The sequence below is a fragment of the Rhipicephalus microplus genome, chromosome 7 (assembly GCF_043290135.1).
Source record: "Rhipicephalus microplus isolate Deutch F79 chromosome 7, USDA_Rmic, whole genome shotgun sequence".
NCBI lineage: Eukaryota > Metazoa > Arthropoda > Arachnida > Ixodida > Ixodidae > Rhipicephalus > Rhipicephalus microplus.
The window spans coordinates 126,921,800-126,945,946 of record NC_134706.1 but is presented as its reverse complement, the minus strand read 5'-3'; the positions used below and the strand labels follow the sequence as shown (position 1 = coordinate 126,945,946).

Below are 24,147 nucleotides of genomic sequence, written 5' to 3'. Positions count from 1 at the left end.
ATTGAAAACTCACTTGGCTTCCTCGAGTTCCTCCAGCCTTGCCAGACCCTCGCTTTCGTACTTGGAGCGCCAGAGCTGAGCCTCGGCGTTCGCCTTGCTGAGTTGGCGCTGGAAGTCCGCCTTAGCTTCCTGTTCTTCTTCGACGCTCTCGCGCAGGTTGTCCAGGTCGTGTTCCAAGTTGCGGTACTTGCCGAGGATAGCAGCGCGCTCCTGTAGTAATATTCGGGTAGGTGACTCAGCTAGTGCTTAGTGCGATATGAAACAATACGCTATTGCCATATAGCAGCGTGGCTTCATTGGGGGAAATCCTGACAGTGGTCACGGTTGATACCACTTGGGAAATGTTAATCATAAGCAGCGGTGAACCTACCAACGAAGGGGTTTCGAGCAACATACACCGATAATATCAGTGACCAGTTTTCGAGGGAAGCATGAGTCAAATGAGGGTCCGGAAGGCGCTCAGTGGCGCAACGTTAGCCTTAACATTCCGTAAAACAACTTTGTACTAGTAGTCGAAAATTTCGGGCATTGGCACTACAAGTACCAATAAAACCGACACAATAGTGAGACCGATCATGGTTGCGCTTCGCTGTCGCCTTTACACATATGCATCAGGATAATGAACTGGTCGGCTCGTAATGAAGCTTAGTGCAAACGCATGGAACACCCCTTCGCTGGTCATCGGCTGAACAGTGACCACTCACCCGAGCTTCCTCGTCGGCTTGCCGCTTGGCCTCCTCAAGCTGCGTGGCGAGTGACGCCTTGATCTTGTTCAGTTGTGCCACCTGCGACTCGGCCTCCTCCAGCTGTCGTTGTAACTCGCTGTTCTCAACACTCATCTTTTTCTTGCCGCCGTCCAGGTCATTGAGCGTACGGTTCGTTTCATCAAGCTTGAACTGGGCATCGGCGAGCTGAACCTCCAGTTGTTTGACCTGTTTCTCAGCGTTTGCCTTTTGGTGTTAGACACGAAGGAAAGAAAATGAAAAAGAAAATTAGCGCTTGGTACCCACAAAGCTGGATGGATATTGAAGGTGCATTGTTGCAAGTTAGAAAGTATGATGTCTACAGTGTGAGTGGCATATAAAGTGCAATTCTTTGAAGCAGTTGGTTGTTTGCGATTGGCGTGAAATCTTTAGTGCCTGTTTTAATAGTGACGTTGAGGAACTGCACGAATGATAATCGTAGGAGACACCTACGTGAGTGCGGGTTAAGCCTTTGTTTCAGGTGTTAGTAGACGGTGTAGTACTTGTTATGACGTGAACTTAAGCCGTGTAAGAATATGATGTTTTGCAGTTGTGTGCCTTCTGAAAAGAATACGTTACACACAAAACTTATTAGGTATGTGATCAAGGGTGCTGTTTTGTAACAAAACTTCAGTTGCAAAACAAGAATATTCATCAATAATGGGACGGGTATGCATGCGCTTGACAGAAAAGGTGTCATGCATGGTGGGTGAGGGGAGGAAGCTCTGGAGGATGCTTGACCGCAGCTTTACTACATAAACCAAGCTCAACACTTTCAAAACTTGCCCGCACACCGCGTCACCATGTCACAAGCTATAAAATTTTCAACTAGGTGATACGCGTCTCGTGGAGCCTCTGTTGTCATCGATAGCTTTCTTACTTTAGAATCATAGTAATATCTTGGTAATGTATTTAAGCTGAATTTGCAATTAACCCTAACACGAGCGCTTAAAAAGGTAGATTTGTATACAGACCTTCAGTTCCGACAGCTTCCTATTCAAACTAGCAGCCCAAATGTGGCTTAGAGGGGAGTGTGCATTAGAGGACACACGGCCTTATGCATAACGACTCAAATACGTCGCAGTAACAGGCTTCGAATACGCATGCAACACACTGACAAGGACGGCCTTGCATGTGACTGATATCAAGATAAGTGCAAGAAGCAGCTAATCAGTGGGTTCGCCGTGTGCGGACAAATTGGGCAGCGTTTACATTCTCAAAGTGAAGGGCTACCTGTGACTTGTTGCTGTGGTCCAGGAGGGATTGGAGGTCGGACACTTCGGCAGCCAGGGTAGCACGCTCCTTTTCAACTCTACGTGTGCATTCAGGTAAAGGGGGAAAATGAGGGAGGAAGGAGAGAAATGGTGGGGCTCAAAAGGGGGCTCACACACTTCAGGAAAGAACCCCTACGGAGCCGTGGGTAAGGCTCGCGTCTCTTTCATTTCTAACAGGCGGGATGACTCAGTGCGGGTTTCGGCTCGGTGTAGGTCATCTCGGACTGGGAAGGAGCTGATCGGGGCTTATCAGAAAGGTGCTTTTACCTTATCGCGGTTAAGGTGCTCTACATTGGCGCGCATGTCCTCCAGTTCACTTTTCATCTGTGACTTCTCTTTTTCCACCCTGCCAAGCCAAAGTTTCATTAGAAGAATCGATCTTCACGCCATCGAGATAGTTGGCGAAAAAAGTGGGCTCGAAGAGAATGCCTTCCGGCACAAAAGGCAAAACAAACACTCAAAATACTTGGTGTTTCAAATTGCATCAAGACAAGAAGACAGGTGAGAAGGGGCTTTCAAAAGAAAAAAGAAAGCTGCATGAAAAAGTGATGCCCTTGTACACGACTGCTTTGGCCAGTCGAAGAACTCGCACACAGTTTCTCGTGCCTGCAACTTCTCCAATAATAAAAAAGAGGTTGGGACTGTACGTTGATACACAAGTGAAGAAAACTAAGTAGTTGCTAATTCGCGTGTTCAAATCAAAATAGTCGAACTGCTCATTGATAGTTCAGACTTAGGGGTATTCTTCCCATTAAAACGAAGCTATGAAAGCGGGCTGAAGGTAGCGCTTCTTGGACTTTGCTTTGTCATGTCTTAAATGCCCAATGAAAAAAGCACGGTATTTCAATTCACTGTTCACTACATTGCACTATATTCGCTATTGAAGTAAAACTATACGACGTCTATGCAATAAATGAGCTCAGAAGGTAACCCATTGCTTATATAAAATTGTTTTCCCGGCAGATTACATAGTTGACAATGGCTGTAATGCTGCGCCCCAGAGCTGGACCACTGAATAAAGTCCATTCTTTACGAGCGTAAATATTTGCCAGATCAGAAGCCAAGGCTCCCATAGCTATTCTAGTAGACTACAATTACAGCGAACAGTGCTCTGGAGTATCTGCTCTTGTAGAAAATGCGCCAGCTTACTTGGCCTTGTGCTTGTTGAGCTGGTCGATCTGCTCAGACATCTCGGCAACCGAGTCGTTGTGCTTCTTGCGCAGGTTGGACATGGCCTGTTCATGCTGCAGGTTGGACTCCTCTAGGTCGCGCCTGAGCTTGGCTAGTTCGGCTTCGCGGCGCTTGTTGAGCTCCACTTGGGCCGACGTAGCGCCTCCGGATTCTTCGAGGCGCTCGCTCAGCTCCTCGATCTCACGTGCAAGGTCGGCGCGCTGCTTCTCGGCCTAGAAATAAATGAAGACCAAAGGTCGAAAAATTTTGCACTGGCGTCTTCGTAGGAATACGCTTTCGAGCGTTCGGTGGCTACTGGCAAACGGCGCTTTCAAGTTCACCATATTTACCAAAAGGCAGCCTTCTAGTTTAGAAGTTCTGTTAGGATAGACATGACGCTTGCTACACACGCACACATATGAGATATATTACATTTGTTTTAATTGCTTATCAACCGACTTCCGCGCCAGGTTATTAAGTCAACCAAGTTTAGAAATCAAGGAAACAGTAGTGCTAGGCCTGCCATAACAGCATGGTACGCGATTTTCTCATTGTTAAATCGCTGTGTCTGCTACTTTTTTTTTCAGCTGATCCTAGCGCTGGTGGCTGCATGTTTTTAAATACTTCGTGAAAGAGCAACTCGTCAAAATGTATTTAATATAGTAATGCTGATTTATAGAATCAATAAAACTCGCGAGCATAGGTACTGAAATATATTATTATGACAGGTACTAAGAGCTCCTCGTGCACTCGTCAGTACCGTGCCCTCTACAGCTAGAGTCGCACATTACCTGACAGTAGTCGACAAAGACAGCTCTGGAACGTTACTTTTCCTGTCCAGTTTGACCTCTTATAAAAGCCTGAGAGAATGTCAGTGCGTCAACTTACCTTGGCGCGGGCCTGGCGTTCAGCTTCCAGCTCCTCTTCCAGCTCCTCAATGCGGGCCTAAAAGAAAAGGCCACACCATTTGACACGTAATCCAAATAGAGTGGGGGACCCTCGCAGAAGCAACCACACTTGCGTAGCGCCGGACCAGGGGACGACGATGTCCCCGTCATTCCCCACAAATATTTCCCGTCTACAATCAGCAGCCAAAGCTCGCCACGTGTTCCCCAATGGGAACAAGCACTACGGCGCCCGAGGTGCCGAAGAAGCATGCTTTATGCAAAGCTGATGAAGAGCCACTCAAACCACGACAAAGCACACGGGCGTTGGGCCAGCCGTAAGCGCCGAACACGTGGTGTGGCGCTGGCTGCCCGGTAAATCCAGAGCGGTTAGCCAAGCGACGACGTACGAGACAAATCACAGACACATCCAGTAGTACAATCAGTAGCTACGACTGGTCTCGAGGCATACTTCATAGATGAGGTGCACTGTGGCGGGGCTGGACGCGAGCACAGGTTCCTGGGCCTGGCGCACGAGCCGCTTGCTCTCAGCGCTGAGTCGGTAGTTCGGCGAAATGTAAGGTCCCTTCTGGAGAGGGTAGAAGGAGTCCTCAAGCAGCGCATCGCCGGCCGTGACCACACCCTTGGGCTTCCTGGGGGGAGCCGATGCACCATTGACCAACGGCCCATTTTCACTGGCTACTCCGTTGGTCACGCCGTTCGTTAAGGCTCGGGCTGCTTCGAGTGCTGAAGAGCTCTCCATGTCGCAGGGTTGGTCGAGGAGTGAGGAGCAAGGAGCACCGCGGTTCGCTCGGGTCGGTACTGACGGCTCGAGACAGCTGCCGACGCGTTAAAAGGGTGGGAGGCCCCACCAGCTTCGGGAAACCCGAGCTAGTCTCCCTCGCCCCAGGCACCGTTCACTCACCAAAAATACCTATGGCCCGAAATATGTACACGTTCGCTCCCGCTTGGGCGCCTCTCCTGACTCACCGCCGGCAGCTAGCGCTCACAGGCCAGCGCCTTTTTTCGAGACTTTCTCACCCCGCAAACGTGTCTTCTTTTTGAAGCTTCAGGTCTGCAGCCCATCACTTCCCAGTCAACTTTTCACCTGGCGAAGGCGGGCCCGCTCGCGGTGCAACGGCCTGTGGTCACGAGGACGGGTGTAGCGTTCTCCCAGTTTGGCTGGCGAATAGCGAGCGCGGGCTGTTGCAGTCGCAGTGAGGTTCTCAAGGACGGAGTTCGAGCCCGAGCTGCCACTGACGGCGTGGTGTCTCGCTTACACACGGGGACAGGTGAGCCGGCTTTCTTTAGACACGGCAATCAGCTTTTCTTCTATTTTTTTTTGTCGGTCAGAAGCTCAGAAATTCCTCTCGCTGGTATTTTGGGCCAAATTTTTCGCATTCCTGACTAAATGTTTTACCATTATTCTTCACTACCCTCTGAACGTCTTTTTTTGTACTCTTTGCACTGAAGATTATTTGTGATTCTGACGTGGCTCACACGAGAATCGCCAAGGGGCCAGGTTTCTTCTCCAGCAGACAAAAAAAAACTACAGATTACTTTATTTAACAAAGCCGTGAATACACAAGCGCAGTATTTTTTAGATGTCTTACAGTTACACGTCAAAAAAAGGCAGCAATACTTTATTAACCAGAGTCAATTAAAATTGATCTCTCTAATATTATGGAGAAGTAGTTCTATTGGGCTTTATGCATTGCAGGTTTGTATGCTATCTTAATACGAGAACATTAGGTATCAACTAACATATCACTTACAGCTATGGCGAGTAGAATGTTACATTTCATCAACCTATATTTTCGCGCACAAACCCTTTTTATCTGGCGGAATCATCAGAAGAACACTGAACTGCAACATTAAAAGGCTCCGGAATATTTAAGAAAGCGTACTAACCATTCCATGGTCCTGCGGATAAAAATTGCAAGCGTTTTCACTCTACAGTTGTCATTCTCGTGCCATTACTTAAAGCCATCGTGATCGTCACTGATAATTAGAGCAAAGGGGTCATCCTGCTTCAATAGAAAAGTTGTAAAGTTGGAGCAAATTACAATCTATCGTTACCCACAGTCTACGCTCTGGTCTGATTCAACATGAGAAAAGTTTATATTTCATCAAGATAATAAAGTGAGTCAAAAACATCGACAGTCACATCAACAGTCACATCAACAAGCACATTAAAAAACTGTTCGCTCTCTACTCCCCTGGCAGTCAAGTGTGGTTGCCCATGCTTCAAAAAAGCCCAAAGAGAAAGATGGACAAGATGAATAAAATGTTCACTCCTTACCTGCAGTTCCTTGATCTGCTTCTGCAGCTTGGCAACCAGAGCCTGCTCATCCTCAAGCTTCGCCGCCAAGCTGGCCATCTCCTTCTCCTTGCGCTGAAGGTTCTGTTCCATCTCCTTCTTGTGTTTCTCAAGATCGGCAACTGCCTCCTGGGCGAGCTTGAGATCGCCTTCAACCTTGCGCTTGTTCTTCTCGAGGTCGGCACGCGCCTTCTTTTCGCGCTCGAGGGAGTCCTCAAGTTCATCGAGGGTCTGCTCAAGCTTGGCTTTGACCTTGTTGAGGTGGTTAACCTTGTCCTCGGTGGCCTGCAGGTCTTCAGCAGTCTTCTGATTCTGTTCCTGCAGCTGCTTCTTCTCCTTGTTGAGCTTGTTGATCAGCTCGTCCTGGTGCTGAATCTCGTCGTTGAGGTTCCGGATCTGGTGGTCCTTGGTGGCCTTGTCCTGCTCCGCCTTCTGCAGAGCAAGCTCCATATCCTCGATGTCCTTCTTGAGGCTAGAGACCTCACTTTCGAGCTTCTTCTTTGTCTGCGTGAGCTGAGCGTGCGCGTCTTCCTCGTGCGACAACCTGTCGTTCAGGTCTTGCAGTTGGGACTCGAGGTCACCCTTCTGGGTGAGAGCCTTGTTGAGACGCTCCTCAATGTCGCCAGCACCCATGCGCTCAGCCTCAAGCTGAAGGAAGAGGTCGTTCTTCTCCTGCAAGATCTTGACGTTCTGGCCTTCGAGGTCTTTGCGAAGCTTCTCCTCCTTCTCGAGGGCCTCCTGGGTCTTCTTGAGCTTCTCCTCAAGCTCCTTGAGCTCGTCTTCCACACGAGCCACAGAGAGCAGGGGCTTGACCTGCAGTGGAAAAGTGCCCGTGCGTTGTTGAACAGTGAATTATAACTATTATTATTTTTGTTAACTGATGGATAAGTTACATTAGGTGTAATACGCAATGCAAATTGATATTCGCGTGCCTGTGATTTGCTGGCATTTGGGAACACAGAACTACCATGTTGTTAATTGCATTTTCCATACCTTGCTGTACAGCTTCCACCACAGCCAGTTTCGAAGTTGGAGGAACTTCCGGAGGTTGCGCTGAATGACCAGCAGAGCAACCCTGAAGATAAAACAGATTCATTTGAAACATCTTACGAGAAAGCATGGAACTACAATTCTATATGCAAATAACTAATCTTGCTCTCTACAGGAAATTGCGTATTAAGGAAAGTTAAAGATAATGTAGGCAACTGATTTATTGGTAAAGCACACGCTGCCAAAATGGATACGTTTTGCTCAAAAGATGCCGTCAAGCGCTTATGCGATAACTTCCAGCATTGCATATACTATTGAGGTGGTAGAAACATCCAGCTAATAAAAATGAAATGTTACCTCTGTTCCTTGAGCTTCTGGAAGTGCTTCTTGGTAAGGTACCAGCGCACGGCTGCCTGGATCATGGTGATAATCTTGCCGAGGCGCTCATCGCGCATTTCTTCAAGGCGACCCAAGACGCCAGCTCTGAAGAAGATCTGTACGACAATTGAGATTGATTTAGTAAAGTTTAGTAGTTTGTTCGCTTTGTTATCTAAAACGACGGAGAACCTAGCTACATACTACGCTCACCTTATTCCTCTGACATTGAAGTAAACTCAGTTAAAGAAGCACTATTTAAGAAAACTGCTTAAGTAAAAACGTTATTGCAGAACATGGTTTGTTCGATGCGAATACGACTGACGTGCTCATTCAATCTCAGAAATTTAGCAATAGTGTAAAACAGCCAAAATTGGTGGAAGACTAGGAGTAATATATACCCCAATGTAGGAGTTTAGTAAATTAAAGAACATTACCAAAACAGTTCCCGAAAGCTTTCAGTCTCAACAAATGTAACCATGCATTTATTCCAGCTTTCCAGTTATATTTAGGACGTTGTAAATGTACTTGTTTTCTATTTGGGACACGCGCAACATGTAAAAGTTCGTCGCAGAAATCAGTCCACCAAGTGAATTTCTTTCAAATTGTGGCGTATTTATTGCGTCTTTATACTTCAGGTGAAGCTAACTCGCAGTATGTCCGCAAGGTTGTCCCTACCACGCAGCTAAAACATGCAGCTCGATTAACTCTACAAAAGAAAGCGTACTACTGTACATCACACAAAAATAAATCGGAGAGGTGCAAACAGGTCCGTCTAATGGGAACACAGGCGCAAGGGAAGAACAGAAGGGCAGTGGAGGAGGACGGGAAGGAACACCGAGGTACACTGAGCTCACGTACCTTGTTCAATCCGAGCCGATACTCGCCCTCATCCAGTTTGATGGCATCCATGAGCTTCTCCGTAGCACCACGTGCGTCCACGAAGCCTTTAGGGAGCACGTTAGGGGCGAGAATGGCGTATCTACAGGGAGGCAAGGGTGTGTACCAGGAGGAAGCAAGGGCTCAGGTCGAAGGGCACTACTGAGCGTGACAGGGATGCGCGCAGACTTAGCTCCGCATCTGATACTTCTATACCGGCAGTTGCCTGATCATGTTGATTGACAGTTGTTCGTCACTGTATGGGTACTTTAGCTCACTGCTACGTAATGCAGTTTTATCTACATATATCTGAGAGAAAGTTGCGAGACATGCAAGTCAGAAAAGGTTTGGAAGAACTGCAGGCGGGACATCTCAAGTATAGTATATTGCAAGAGAAAACAATTAGGATGTGTCCTCTGATACGTACGTTCTTTCTTGTAGCCGATACTGACTGTTTCAGCTACCCTGTAGAAGTTGTGATCGGAGCGAAGTCCGGCAATTATTCTAGTCAGGTCACCAAACGTTGTGTATCCACAGTTAGTAGGCGAGCCAAGAAGCACCGGGTACGGCGTTCGTAAGCAGGTTGAGATTCGTGGGCTTTAGGAATGGTGCGTGGCAGAGCGTAGGGTCTGCCTACGGGACAGCAGCAGGAACAACACGATAGCTGAGGAAAGAGTCGCTGCGCAGCATACCTTATCTTGTCCAAAGCGGTATTCAAGCTCGTCAATTTTGGTCTGTTTCATAATTATCTCCGTTGCTTGCCTCCCCTCGATGAAGGAGTCTGGAAGCTCACCGCAGGCAAGGATGCCGTATCTAGGACCACAAAAGGTCCAAGTGCACAATGACAGAAAGAGCTTGGGGTAAAGCTCCTTTTTTCAGCATCAACTACAGAATTACTTATCGTGCTACTCCCTAAATGTTGGCAAATTTTATGCTTAAGGGTACGTGCACACTGCATGGGCATCACGAACTCTTTGGCGTTATACAAATATTGAGAGCGGCAATTATCAATCACCTTGTCAATGCCTTGATATTATCTTTGGTGCAGTCACGTTCTTCTTGTGAATAGCGCTTGGGGGCAAGTGGGAACAAGGACCGTGCAAGAAGGGCGGACATGCCGAAAAAGTGGCATCTTCAAAAAAGCTGCACGATCTCCGAAGGCAGGGATCCATGAGGTCAGAGGAACGAAATTCCTCGCGTTGGATGGGGGAAGGGGGGATTGTGAATGCCTTCGAGAGGCGCCAAGAGTCAGAGGAAGGGTGTGCAAAAATGGGATAAAAAGTGGGCGTACAAAAACTAGATCTGGCTCACTTACCGCTTGCATCGGGAAAAAAAGTGCCAGACGTCTAGACATTCACGATATGAGTATAGGATTGGATATGGGGACAATAAAGTTTCGGGTGTTGCACGGCTATGGGGCAGGGTTTGAGAGTAGGTCTGATTCGGACACAGGCAGCCCTCTGTTGTGCAGCTCTCTTGAAGATTAAAAGAACAAAAATTTGCACTTGCATAGAGAGTTTGCGTTGTGTGAATGAACAGTGACTGTTGATTCACACATAAAGACTTGGGAGATAATTTCCTCCCGCTACCCGAGTTCACATCGGCCATTAGGCTTCACTAGCGCCAATAGTAGGACCGAGAGCTGCACGACAGAGTGCCCATTAGAGGACCATGGCAGGGAATCCTTCTTTCATGAGTACGTGCCTTGCTGTGTCCGAAGCGGAAATCGTTGGCATCGAGTTGAATGGCCTCGATGACCTTTTCGGAAGCGTTTTTCGCGTCAACGAAGCCCTTGGGAACGGCGCTGGCCGCCAAGATTGTGTATCTGTTCAAAAACACAATACCAGGGCAAGGATTGCAACTCAAGCAACTGCTGCTGCTGCCCCGATACATTTCACTAAAAAGAAACAATAAAGCCATTCCGTTATGTGCTCCGTAGAGGCCCTTTCTGACGCAGTTATTCTCTGACCAAATAATAAACTCCATGTGGCTTTCTTTTAAGCGGCCTCAGTGAAATAGAAACATGATGCATGTACATGGCAAATGGAAAAAAAACAATTCCATTACTAATACGATTTTGTAAGTGATGTTAATCCGTGCACGCACCCTGACGTATCGACACTAGACTGCAGTTGCCAGCAAGCGCTTATGTTACAATGCGCACCAAGTTAATAAAAAGAAAATAGATGCATCCATACAGATAGCTTTCATAGTATTTCCAAGCACTAAAGGAATGAGACACATCATTTCATTGTTCCGAGAAGCTATCTATCCCCTGCATCTATTTTCAATAAAAAATAAAAAAATGCTGGTGTCATTAGCGCAAGTGATTTCAAAAAATGGCATTGACAATATATGGTCGCCGTTTTCTTTCAGAGGAGAAATAATTGAATCCTAGTCAAGGAAAGCTCTAAACATCATTAGCCTAAATGAAGGGAGACTGCATTAAATTCATTTATTGAACTTGGCCTAAAGGTTACCACATCATTTGTCTTACGCTTTAGGACAAGCTATCTGACGATGACACATAATTTTTTTCTATTCTTATGTGCAAAGAGTGCACCTCTCAGATAGAGTGAGCTAAAACTGCTTTCATTATTGTTTAACTCCTATTCGTTCTGCGGACGTCATAAAATAACGGGACCAAACAGTATCTGAGAAACTAAGTACAGCACGTTATAACTGAAAAACATTTCTCATTGCCTTTCAGGCCATCATCCTGTAATTTAAACACACGGAATGGTCAGTACTCAATAGTGCATCCTGCTTACCGTTGCTTGAAGTCGGGGTAGATCATGCGGTTGGGGAAACCCTTACGGCAGATACGGATGCCTTCAAGTACGCCGTTGCAAGTGAGCTGATGCATGACAAGGTGAGAGTCGATGACACCTGCGGATGCGTGAGAAATGCTCGCGTGTTTGAAGTTCGAAACTGAAATGGCGTCTTTGTAAAAAAGTAAGATCACTTAGTTTTTTTTAGGCGTCTTGGCTGTACTAATCCTAGCCTCGTCAGAAATGACTCACGCAATGCTATCAAGGGCAGATGGCATTTTTTTGTGTGTTATAAACAGACTCCAGTCAATATGTGTTCAACTAAGAAAACTACTGTTTAACTTGATTCGCCCGTTTTAACATTATTATTTGTATTGCCACTTCTCGGGTTCTCATGAGCAATTTCAAAATTGCGATCTTAAACTCATCGAAGGAGGAACCTGATTGACGCTTTTAATAAACTTAGGCAAATACATCTTTACTTCTTCTTAAAGGCTGAAGACTAGAAACTACTGCTACCACATTAAAATCGGGATTGAAATAAAATGAGTAATTTAAAGCCTCTGTGACGAAAATTTTCTGCACTCTGCAAGACAAAATTACAATAACACGCCTGTTAGGCGAGCTCAATAACAAAGCTCTGATAGTTGGCATACAAGAAAATTACTCTAATAATTCGTTATTTTCCATACCTCTATTCACAAGTACGATTATTTAACAATGAGCGTACCGAATCCTGACTTTCAACTACAACACGAACAAGTAAAAAATATTCAGAGGGAATGAATGTACCTGGGGACTTGGTTTCGTTGGGAATGATACAGCGGACAAAGTGGGGGGCGGTGCTATTCAGGGTAGCCATCAGCTTGTTCAACTGTTCCTGTGGGTCACCAGTGCAGGGCGAAAGGGTTAGGCATGACGCAAGATAACATTGCGTTGTGCGTATGGTGGAGGCCGCACGAATGCCCTGGGAGGTGTACGTGGTGGTGGGTTCTGGGATGCTTCCGAGATTTAGGTGTGGGGATCATGTCACAGGTAAGGAGTCGCTGAACGGTGTGGACGTGGGTTCATTGTCAACGAGGCGGCGGTATGTTTATCGAGGGCGTGGGACTGGGCGAATAACGGGGGTGTGGGCACGGATGTTTTTGTTCATGTGGATCTGGGACTGGCCAACTGAAGTCGGCGTGGGCAGAAGTGCGTACGGTAGGTTCGGTTCATGCTTCGCAAAGAGCCGGTTTCAAAGATTGTGGTGGGTTATACCAGCGAGCCTGTGCACGTTTGTGAAATTCTGGACCAAATATAGGCCACCAATTGTGTCCTTCATGTGACAGTTTCTTTAGCAATGCTTTGGGTTGACTTTGACACTGCTCTTAGGGGTACTGCGACAAAGCGATGAATACTGTCTTGCTGTTGCCCGTTGAAAAAAGCAGGCTGTAAATTATCTGTGCATTTACGTATAGAGCCAGAAATTTGGAAAGATGCACTTTGTACGGTATTACTGCGTAACAAGGCGAAATAAAGAGAATGCACAAGTAGAGCATACTGGGGCCACCAATATAAAAAGTGAAACATAGTTTCTCTCGTCAAATTTCTTTAAGAATACACAATGAAACCGGCTGTTTTGTGTCTTTTCGGGGAAGGGGACTACGGGAATTCATTTCGTGCTCCAAATGGGCTGCTTGGTGTGGGCGTCACCGAACAGAGGGATCGGCGTTGATCGTGTCTTACGTGGCTGCTTGAACTCGTTGGGAATGATGCAGCGTACGAAGTGTGGATGGGTGCTGTGCAGTGTCGCCATCAGCTTGTTCAGTTGTTCCTTTGTGGCAGAAAAGTGAGCAAAGCAAGGGTTAGACGCCTGCTCGCGCGCGCACAGAAACACCACAGCGATGGTGTTTCTCACTGCAATTCAAGACTGATCTCAGCGATACGCACCTCAAGGCCCTGATAAAGCCACGCAACAGCATTAGTTGATGAGCATCGAATCAGTCTAACAATATAACGAGCACATCGTTACAGCTATGATCTCATTAGCGACAAGTACGGTGGCGTGCTTTGCAGATTGCATACTGTTTTGCAGTGTGGCCTCGCAGCACATATTGTAGATATCGCCCATGCAATCGTTAAATCAATGTCGCACCTTCGACAGCCTAAGCATCGATCAAGCGTTTGTGTTCTAGTTAACCTAAGCTAAGCAAGCAAACAGTATTAAATTTACTATAATCAGCTTCGCTATAGATACTCAAGCAGTTATCATACAAAGTTATCATAGATGTCAACGCAGAAGTGGCGGCAGCAAGTACAATCATCACACACTGCGGCGTTCGAAGCAAAAGCATTCGCAGCCGGTTGTGCGCATTCATACGTTCCCACTGGAAAAGTTGAGAAGTAGGGAAAAAATCATAGGGCAGCTAAGTACGGGCCTAGAAAGTGCAGAGGGAAGTAGACCGTGCTTGGTTCTAGATGTGGAGGCTTCCGAGTCGGGGGGTGGTGAAAAATGACAAAATTTGGGGGGGGGGGGTGGGGGGTGGCAGTGAATTGTGTCAAGGGATTATTGTATCATTATAGAGTGACAGATTGTTTGAAGGAAGTCGAGTCGTGCTTCAAGGGAATAACGTAGATTTATTGGGCAACGGACAGTTTGAGGGTAGTTGAATCATGCTTATTGGAAGATGCATAGATATACATATTTTAAAAGAAGGCTATGCGCGAATATGGGAAGATGATTACGTCGTCATATGCAGGGTGCATTTTCAGAGGAAAATAAAAAGTCACAAGAAGGCGTTTCTTTGGAATAGGATTCGAGGAAGTACATTCGTAGTAGAGTGGAACTCAGTTCAGTAAACGATAGATAGTGGAACACTGTAAGGACCACACTTAGTATGGGTGGCTAGGGTAGATTCTACACTAAAGGAGGTATATGGAAAAGGAATTCGGAAGAAATAAATTGTAGGCTAAGGAATAGAAGAAAGAAAGGTTTGGTATCTAACCAGCATGCAAGGTAACACATAGGAACACCTACAGCACGCAGTCGATATTCAGTTTTAAGTGAGCACTTCTGTAATGGGCGTAGTATAATGCTTTGTCGATTTGAAAACAGCACGTTAATATTTGACTGCAAAGTGCTTCTTGTATTCTAAATGTTCTTGCAAGTTATCGCACATATCGCACCTGTTATCGCACATATCATTCGAAATTACCACATGAGGTTACTGCCTATATGAATTTTTTTTGCTGTGATACATATGTGCAGACACAGGTTGTATGAATCGTTTGCTTCGAGTTCACAGTCCACCTGTGAAGTTTTGGTAAGAAGATTGCCCATCACCTCCTCAACAAAAAAATAAGATAATTTTTTTGCTGTTCAGTATTTAAACTGCGTGCTACAGGGTGGTTGTCAAGGTAACAAAGTACCTGGGGATTTGGTTTCGTTGGGGATGATGCATCGGACAAAGTGGGGCTGCGTGGAGCGCAGGGTGGTCATGAGCTTGTTCAGTTGCTCCTACGAAGAGAGACAGAGGTTCAAGTCATGCCGTTCATGCCATGGTCCTGGGTTCGGGTGTGCGTGCATGTGACCCAGTATACGCTAACATTATGAACGTGTTATCTAAAGCCTAAAGTATTTCCGAAAGCTGATGTTCGCTCTATGTTACGAGGGCGTTTCCGTACGATTAGCTTTATGCGTGACTCGACACAACACCGCCTCTTGCATGAGTATGCGGCAAAGGAAAGGCGAAACAGATTGATTGTGCAAACCACAAAGACAGTCGATTGTGCCGAATTTATTATAGAACACGGGAAGGTGCTCAAACTACTTCGTTACTTCACACTGCTCTACTCACAGAACCTCTCAGGTCGCACCATATGGCGTAGTTTTTAAGCGGAGATAATTGAAGGTCCTGTCATTTGTGATTTAAATATTTGAAACGCATTCATATACTTTCTAAACGGCGATGAAAGTGCTAGGTCAATCAGAAAACAATTTTCATCTCTCGATATATTTGAAATTGTTATCTCACTCTATTAAGCGTACGTCACAAACTGCTCAGATGATTGCACCCTTTCACGATACCTTGGGTCACATGCACGCCCGACCGTGCTTTTTTAGGGACCTGGAAAATGGCTTCAAAAGTAATTAGTGAAAATGATCTTGACGAATGCATTCTTCTAAGAAAATTCACGTGCATTCGTAGGGAAAGTGCAGGTTTCATTCAACTGAAATTATCTACAGAAACATACAAATAAGAACGGTTAGCGAATTCGAGGAAGACGACTGTCTCTGATCATAATGAATTATCACTTATATGACATTACCAATGCCTATTGTGGAAGACTCGCCAAAGTTGCAGCGGATTTCACTTTGCAGCTCAAAGACAGTCTTCTCCATTGTGCTTGCAAACAAAATGCAGCGAGTCGCTGTGCGCAAAGCGGCAGCATCAGATACTGTGGAAGCGCAGCATCGCTTACTGAATTCTCACAGCCGTTTCGTACGTTTACAGTGTGACAATGCGTGTTGAGTGGTGAGCGGCGAACCTGCCACCATAGCGCACTATAAACAACAAAACACGAGCTGTAAACGCACTATGCTTCTATAAATAAAATACTTCTATGACTAAAAAGATGGTCAGTGTCTTACACTGATTATATGTCGGGAAAAAGAGAAGAATAGTGCAATCATCTATTGCTAGCACTTGTCCTACTAAACAGGACCTTATATAGTGATTGTAAAAACAGCATGCATAATCTGAGACACTGCGTCACTTGCAATATTTTCACACTAGACGTGCCATAATGCTAGCCTCCTTCTAGTGTACGAAGCTTCACTTTTACTTGGTGAACTACATTTTCACACACGATACGTAAGGCACCATAAAAGCAAGGTGTTTCTTTGTCGCTTCATAATTCTAAACAACAAAGCACCGGTGCTTCGAAGTACCAACTGAAGTAACGTGGTTGAACGAACTTACCCTGTACAGACCAGACACAGTCTGGAAGCCGGAACCCTTCTTGCGACCGCCTGAAACGAGATATATAAACACATGAGGTGTCAATGACGCTGCAGGCCACTATAATAAATTCTGCGATTCTAAACACTGCTTGCGAATCTAAAGAAATACGTCGGCTCCACAACAACAGATGATCCAATTACAATCGCGCCTCAGTTTTTAGGTTAATTCAAACTACTTTGAAGCCATAGATGGCAACATAACCAGTCTGTAAAGATATAGCCTTCTTTTTACAAAGCAGGGCAATAAGTATTCACTGCGATGTAGTATGATGTATTCAAACACTTTAAAGGCTTACCCTTTCCACCCTTTTCTTCAGCGCTGCCCAGGCCAGGGTGGTCCTCAAAGATGGCTTGCAGGAGCGTGTTGGATCCCTTCTTGAACTGGTCAACGACGCAGTCGTTCAGGGGGTCCTTGTTCTTCTCCAGCCAGCCGGTGAGGTTGTATGGCACCTGTGCATCAAGAGGCCGCGCAGTTGGGCTTAAGCTATTGCTGGGAATTCAGGTCTGCAGGTTTGTCCTAGCACGTTTCTCCGTGTCTAAAACGTAAACTGCTCTCCGATACTGATTAGTGCACCCACATAAGCATACACCAGTGTAAATTCTCAGGTGAAGTCATATTGGAATATGAGAGAAAGATGGAAGATCCTCGCCATTCGATGAGCACAATCGTTGGTAGTAAAGTCAAGCAATTAATGAGCCATACGCGATCACGACGCAAAGAAAGACGCAGAAGCTTTTGAATAATGCTGTACTGGCATTTTCGCTACTTTTTGTGCTACCTTGGCGTATATGTTTTGAAGTCTGTTGGGAATTGTGTTATGAGAGTAAAAAAAAACTGAGTGCGATAGCAATTGTATCCAATAAGTGTTCGATAAGCTTACAGTGCCGGCGTAGTGGACGATGGCGAAGTGGGCCTCAGCCTGGCCAGGCTTGGGAGGCTTAGGCTTGATGAAGTTCGGTGACTTGCCAAGGTGGTTGGTCTTCAGCTTCTCCTCGAAGGTCTTGTCCGAAGCCTTGGGGAACATAGACTCTTCTTCCAGGATGGAGAGCACACCCATAGGCTGGTGGGCGAAGAAGACGAAGAGGCACTCAGAGAATGGGATGTCTTTTAATCATGATCACCATTTCAGAAACAAAACCAACAGCGAATACATTTAATGATAACTGTAGTCGCGGCTCCTGTACAACGGAAATTCCGAAATGACATGTTCTTAGACAAAAGTTTGTTTCAATGATTCACTGCAAGCTAAGAGCTGCGATGTGAAATGCTGTTTACTTTTTTGTCAGCAGTTCGCTGCAAAGCTTGACATACTACCTAAACATATTAATCCAAAGTAGAATTCCTATTGAACATATTCGGAAGCATTTCGTGTAATGTGAAGAAAATTTTAGGAGACGTCACAAGCAATGCTTACGACTGATCGTAGCGTCCTATTTATGTATATAATCAGCAGTTAAGACACACTGGTAAAATACTTGAATGCGCAATTCCTGCTGGCTATCGAGAATATATTATTCTGACCATAGTTGACCAGGGCTATCTAAATTTATATACCTATACCATTGTATTATTCACTTCAAGAAAATAGCCATGCATATATAAACAGTGCTGATAATTATGTAGTGTTCACAATAGTGCATTTTCGAGCAGAAAAAAAAAACGTTGAAAATTGGACTAATATAGCCCAATCATGCACCCATAAACAAAAATCCAAGCATTCAATGGCAGATAGCATGTCCTGTAGAAGCATGATAAAATGCGCATCACTTCGAAATAAAAAAATTGTAAAGCCACACAGATAGCTAATAAAATCAAAACAATAATGTAGAACAGACATTTCCAAATGGCACAGCCATAAAAATTGTTAACAATAAATTTTATCAGAGAGGTAGGTCGCATGCATTTTGTAAAAGAGGCATTGGTAAGAGTGGTAGATGTAGCACATGCTTCATTACAAGCGTGTGTTGTTTGAATATTGAATGTGTTACACGTTGATCTGCTGTAGTTGGTGGCCATGCGTAACCTTGGAGAAAAGGAAAAATTGATTTACCTCGGGGCATTTCGGGGCGATTGGAGGGAATATCATGAACAGGCTACAAAGAATTTCGGAGGTCTGCAATAGTTATCACTGGAAAATCTACTTCGCATACATCTAAATGATGCGCATGCATTTATTTTTGCTTCATTCGTGAAACACACACGGAACAAAGCAAAATGAGGCATCTGACTTTACGGCTCTCTATCACATTGCTAGCCTCTTTTCGCTTCGACCCTTTTGCGTTACACGGTGTCTAGTTAGCTCGGGGAATATTCAATCAAGGGGTGTCCACCATTGTGGCTGATATGAGCTACGGTGAAAGGAGATTGTGCGGAGGAGGGGGGGGGGCACGGACTCGCTACGGGGAAGTCCTATTACTGGGGCTAGGCATGAGCGGTTGGTGGGAGGTGGCTTTACCTTCTCAATAAGCTCGATACAAGCTTGGAGGTCAAGACCGAAGTCAATGAAGACCCAGTCGATGCCCTCACGCTTGTACTCTTCTTGTTCCAGAACGAACATGTGGTGGTTGAAGAACTGCTGCAGCTTTTCATTGGTGAAGTTGATGCAAATTTGCTCGAAGCCGTTGAACTGTTCGCGACCGGATTCAATTTGGGGGGAACAGTTGACATGGTGGGTGTTGTGTACGGTAGGAAAGGACACAAAAAGAAAAATAGTGCAGTGGTGGCAGCGGCGGTTGTGTGAGGGCGGGTGAGACAGAAATGAAAAAAAAGCAGAACATCCGCATGTTAACAGCTTGAAGCCACAGTTTCACTAGAATCGGCAACTGTAAGCCAACCAAGGCACTGAAGAGCGCCATCACTCTTGAAAAGTTCCCTGAGTGGAGTATTTAGGCATACTGTACAACTCGTGCTCAGCTTCAGCTTACGAAAGTCAGAGAGTTACAGCAGGAATATGAAAACAAGAGCTCTCAATGCCTTGGTGTGCTTTGACAGCCGTCGCTTTGCTCATGACAGACGTGTTACGCGGTGGCCCTCCCTGTGGTAGCGGCTACAGTTGCGTTTGCGAGCGCACACGCATAACTCGGGCGGGTCTCTTGGCGGCTAGTTACCTTCTCAATGAGCTCGATACATGCTTGCAGGTCGAGGCCAAAGTCGATGAATTCCCATTCGATTCCCTCGCGCTTGTACTCTTCTTGTTCAAGAACGAACATATGGTGGTTGAAGAACTGCTGCAGCTTTTCGTTGGTGAAGTTGATGCACAGCTGCTCAAAGCTATTGAACTGCGAGGGAGGAGGGGACGGGAAAGGAAGGAAGAAGGTCTAGATCGGGAAGACAGAGGTGGCACACTAGAGGAACGCTCCGCGGTAGCGGGCGCAAGGAGTCTAGAGTGTGTTGTGGCTTTGGTGGATACTGAAGGAATTGGTGCCGGAGAAAGTCAGGCAAAGAGGTTCCTATCGTTCACTTGCCTGCTAATATACTTAAGGCAGATATCTTGGTTTGAGGGCACTTTCTATAAGCAAGGGGGGATGTATAGGTACTAGTCTAGAAAGGATAAGGCAGGACTTGGAAAGGTCTTAGGGGAACGGAGGGTATCCAATTGTCAGCTGGATTTTGAAGCTATTTTAGTTATTTAAAGCCAGGTCCAAGACGCCTCGGGTATTCAATTTCAGCTCCACGATAACTGATATACAGCCATTCCTGTCACTAACTCAAACTCCTTTTCTTCCCACTAATGCCATCTAGAATGATATGTATACTGCTAAATATACACTGACCGACATTTTAACATGCTTTATCCTATTTAATGAAACGAAGATCTTCCTGAGGGCTTTTGTATCGGAAAAAAACATACCAATCACCAACTACGACGCGTCATATCTGAATACGTCTATTCACTTATCGAGAGTACTAACACTGCAACGAGATAGAGATTCCGCGTTACTGTATCCGCGTTACTGTTTTCTCAATCAAATACACAAAGAATGCCAGTGGTGTCCGACTCACGTCGAAGATCTCAAAACCGGCAATATCCAGCACACCAATGAAGTGCTGGCGCTTCTGCTTGGTGTCAAGAGTCTCGTTGACACGCTTCACCAGCCACTTGAAGAGCCTGTCGAAGATGGCCTTGGACAGGGCGCCCACGGAGGCCGTCACCTGTGCGGGAATAAATGTTTAGCAAAGTTTCAAAGTCACCTACGCATTTCAAAAGCCCTGCCAGCATTCAGCAAGTGCATATACCCTATCGGGTATCCACAAGAGCTCCCTCTTTTCTGCCACAACAATGTTCGCATTCTCCACGCTAAACTGATTTCGAATGCAGATCAATAAAGTGACACGCGCTTTAAAATGTCGACCTAAAGCGTCCCGACACGTGTGCAGGCTTTTGTGTAATAACTTAGAAAGGCATGTTTACGTCAGTCGACTTTTGTGGCAACTGAAATGCCGTAAATGCCAGCATGACGTTGCATCTCTAATGCTCAATAAACAGTTGTTGGTCAATTCAAGTGGTCGCACACTTAGTGTCATTTTCCAGTGGCCATTACTAGTCGTTTCAGCAAAGGACCGACATATGAACTCCCGAGCACTGAACATGGCGTTAGCGTGGTGATCGCTCACTTGAAAGCAAATTTTGCAAATGAGTTCTGCGTAATCCTGCAAGGAGGTAGAACAATTCAAGAAAGGATAGTTAACACAAATCCATTTGAAAGCACGTGTAAATCAAGATATATTTCTCAAAAAAGGAAATCTATATATTTGAAAAATTCATCCTGCCCCGAGGATTAAAGTCTGCATCCAAACCTTCCACCCTGGCTCTCGCCCTAATTAAGCTATCCCTGCAATCAGGCTGATTCGAACTACAAAGGTGTGGTCGTCAATCGTTCCTTGCTTACAAAGAAGTTGACAGTGACTGGACGGGCGTACCTGGGTGATGTTCCTGCCCTGGGTGACGAATTCAGTGCCGACCTTGATGCGCGGCTTGAGCAAATTCTTGTAGAGGTCGGCGGCGTTCAGACCCAGCAAGTGGGCGACGCGCTCGCCTTCCTCGGTGCCATCGGCCTCGGCCTGCTCTTCTCGGGGCCTCTGCTTGAACTTCAGGCAGCCGAAGTGCATCACGGCCGCCGTAACCTTGTAGATGTTCTCTTTCTCCTCATCCGTGAAGCCCAGCACGTCGAAGGCAGTCTGCGGTTCGCGCGTTGACAGAAGCGTTAAAATGGGGCGCACGCTGCATTCGTTCACTTAGGAGCTCTTCTGGCCAATTGAAAGGAAACATTTAGCTTCTGACCAACGATAATTACGAAAGTTAGGCTAACCTTCCCCGAGTGCTCCTTGGGTTCACCAGAAGCGGAAGTTTTTATACACTCCTCTCTGAGATAAAGTTAGCAACAGCCGTTGCGATCAGAGCTCTCACGCAAAAGCAGCTTCCGAAGTGAGTCTTCTGTAGTTGAGAATCACGAAAGAATATGCAAATGTGAAATTGTATGCATAATCTGAAGAATACGTGTAGAGACTATAGTAAATGCAGTTTAGAGACTACTTATTCCTAACAGAGAATACTCATAGAGACTTGATAGAGACTACTTATTAGAGACTTGATAGAGACTTACCTATTAGATAGCTAATAGAACCTAATAGAGACTGCGTAATTCGAGGCGTTCAAGTTTTTGCTCTACAGCTATAGAAGCATATCCTGGGTAGCTGAAGGTAGCGCAAGAAACAATCAAATCTACAGGTTTTGCTTCACACATAATCACTATACCTTCAGGATGAGAAAATAATGAAGAAATAAAAAAGTACTGATGATTGTGACATGATGGAAGGAAAGGGAGGCGGGACGTAAAGGAGGGAAGGAAAAGAGTTACTCACGTCGGTAACCATAAACTCTTCGCCGTCGTCAACACCGGGGATGCTAGTCTTACCCTGGGACACGAAATGGTAGTCGTTGACGTTGTTGCTAAGGAGCAGTTTCTCTGCAACGGCAAGGAACAGGAACGGGAAGGTCGCAACGTCGCACTCTGGCCACGACCTTCCCTATTGCCCACTGCGGTACTGCACCTTTAACGCAAGCCTAAAGCAGCCGGCCTGTATTATGTAGCTTTTAACATTAGTTCGTGACAAGACAGCAAGCTGAACAAATTTAGACTCCGTTCTAACGGTGTTTTTATTTCGCTTCTGTTTAAAGGTTCAGCTGTATTGCACTCAAAACGAAATAATTACTATGGCATTGCACCTTCTTAAAAAAAATCTGTTTTAGGAAAAACATATAGGTGCATCAATTCCTAGGCCAACAACAATTGCACCGAAAATATAGAAACTGTTAGACTGTATTTGCTGTGCCGCAGCGCGTGTGATGCAAGTATGACCGAGCAAGATTTTTGTATTTCATGCGAATTACGGAAGCGTTTGTTAAGCCTTGCACCCACCTGCACAAACTTAATTATGGAAGAAGTGTTGAAAACCTCGCTGTAGGCTGCGATCCGCGTAGCAAAATTACCCTTATTCAACTTTGACATGGTAATGCTTTCCCGAAGAAATCCGTGGCGTTTAACGAAATGCGGTAACTTCTGTCGGCTGGCTTCCTCTAGCGAAACGGGTGACAGCGAACGAGTGCCTACGACAAAGCTTCCTGGGAAAACACAAATGCCGGTGAGCGTATTATTCTCGGGGGTATGTTTGCTTTGGCTATCACAGTAGGTGCAGTGGTTCGTCGGTGGTAAACAGGAGGCTTTAAACGAAGGTTTACCAGAAAAAAAGTGGATTGTGAGGGTTTGTCAAGGAGCATGACCGCGAAGATCGGGTAGTTGTGGAACGAAAAGGTCATTAGAGAGTGGTGGACAAGAGTGGCGGTACAGATTGGCGGTGGAGAATAGTGGTAAAGAGTGGTGGCGTAGAAGTGGCCGGATATAGATGATGGGGGGCATATAAAAGTGGTGGTAGATAGGTAACGTGCTCAAAAAAGGGAGACGGGACCCATGGTCGTGAGGCGTAGTGTCTCTCGAGTGACCGTGCTACTCACGTCCGTGGCAATCAGCTCTTCGCCGTCGTCGACGCCGGCAATCTCAGTTTTACCCTGAGCGACGAAGTGATACTCGGAGATGTCATTGCTGAGCAGCAGTTTCTCTGTGCGTTTGGAAGGAGGCGACAGGGGCACCGAAAGGCAAAGCTCATTAGACAAAGCAGCAGCTCAAGGCGCAGCACTCTGGCAAGCCACGCGGGTTAGCTCCAGCCCCGCGAGTCACAGCTCCCAACAAAATTAAGCAAATTCACGACTGGCTGAAATTTCTCCTCTCTCAATTAAGTGGGGCCAGCAAGTGACCGCATTGGCAGAGAAATTTATGGAGAAATTTACTGCTACCGAGGATAATATTGAATATTGTGAACTGATTACTTAGACACTATTTATAAACTTCATGACAAAGACATTACGTTCATTCAAAGTAGGAAGCATCGGCTGCCCTTGTACCTTTGTTTTCTATATATCAAGCGCGCCGTAACATATGCTTCCCTGTCACGAAACTTTTTTTTGTTTTCATGATCTGATTGCAAGCGCTGATTATCGCTCGTTAGTGCAAACATTTACGTAAACAGCAGACAAAAAGCACTGCAATGATAGGTGCAATGTGGCTGGCAGTTCTGCAGAAGTGCTGCTGTCCTGCATGCAATTTTCACCATAGAACGTTTCATGAAAACAGGTTTTTGATCAGTGCGAACTATGTATAATTTCTTGGTTGTTTTTCTT

At 45.8% G+C, this 24,147-nt stretch overlaps 1 protein-coding gene across 28 annotated transcripts in view; it reads right to left on the bottom strand.

Moving 5' to 3' along the window:
• The window catches only part of LOC119184754 (myosin heavy chain, muscle), a 45,421-nt gene that overhangs the window by 4,097 nt on the left and 17,177 nt on the right, over positions 1–24,147 (bottom strand). For 6 of the 28 annotated variants that reach the window (XM_075869681.1, XM_075869663.1, XM_075869680.1 and 3 more), the window contains exons 10-27: positions 22,275–22,378; positions 21,333–21,590; positions 20,415–20,564; positions 18,868–19,038; positions 17,293–17,472; positions 16,708–16,861; positions 16,371–16,420; positions 12,199–12,286; positions 11,407–11,524; positions 10,340–10,460; positions 7,739–7,875; positions 7,385–7,466; positions 6,374–7,204; positions 4,076–4,132; positions 3,167–3,420; positions 1,977–2,055; positions 705–950; positions 14–210 (exon numbers count right to left, since the gene is read on the bottom strand). In XM_075869681.1, coding sequence (XP_075725796.1) covers positions 14–210; positions 705–950; positions 1,977–2,055; positions 3,167–3,420; positions 4,076–4,132; positions 6,374–7,204; positions 7,385–7,466; positions 7,739–7,875; positions 10,340–10,460; positions 11,407–11,524; positions 12,199–12,286; positions 16,371–16,420; positions 16,708–16,861; positions 17,293–17,472; positions 18,868–19,038; positions 20,415–20,564; positions 21,333–21,590; positions 22,275–22,378 — 3,277 coding nt within the window. Of the gene's footprint in view, positions 1–13; positions 211–704; positions 951–1,976; positions 2,056–2,284; positions 2,364–3,166; positions 3,421–4,075; positions 4,133–6,373; positions 7,205–7,384; positions 7,467–7,738; positions 7,876–8,617; positions 8,739–10,339; positions 10,461–11,406; positions 11,525–12,198; positions 12,287–13,134; positions 13,223–14,817; positions 14,906–16,370; positions 16,421–16,707; positions 16,862–17,292; positions 17,473–18,867; positions 19,039–19,519; positions 19,691–20,414; positions 20,565–21,332; positions 21,591–22,274; positions 22,379–23,424; positions 23,529–24,147 lie in introns of all 28 variants that reach the window. The other 22 variants (XM_075869682.1, XM_075869662.1, XM_075869665.1 and 19 more) reach the window with 15 other exon arrangements.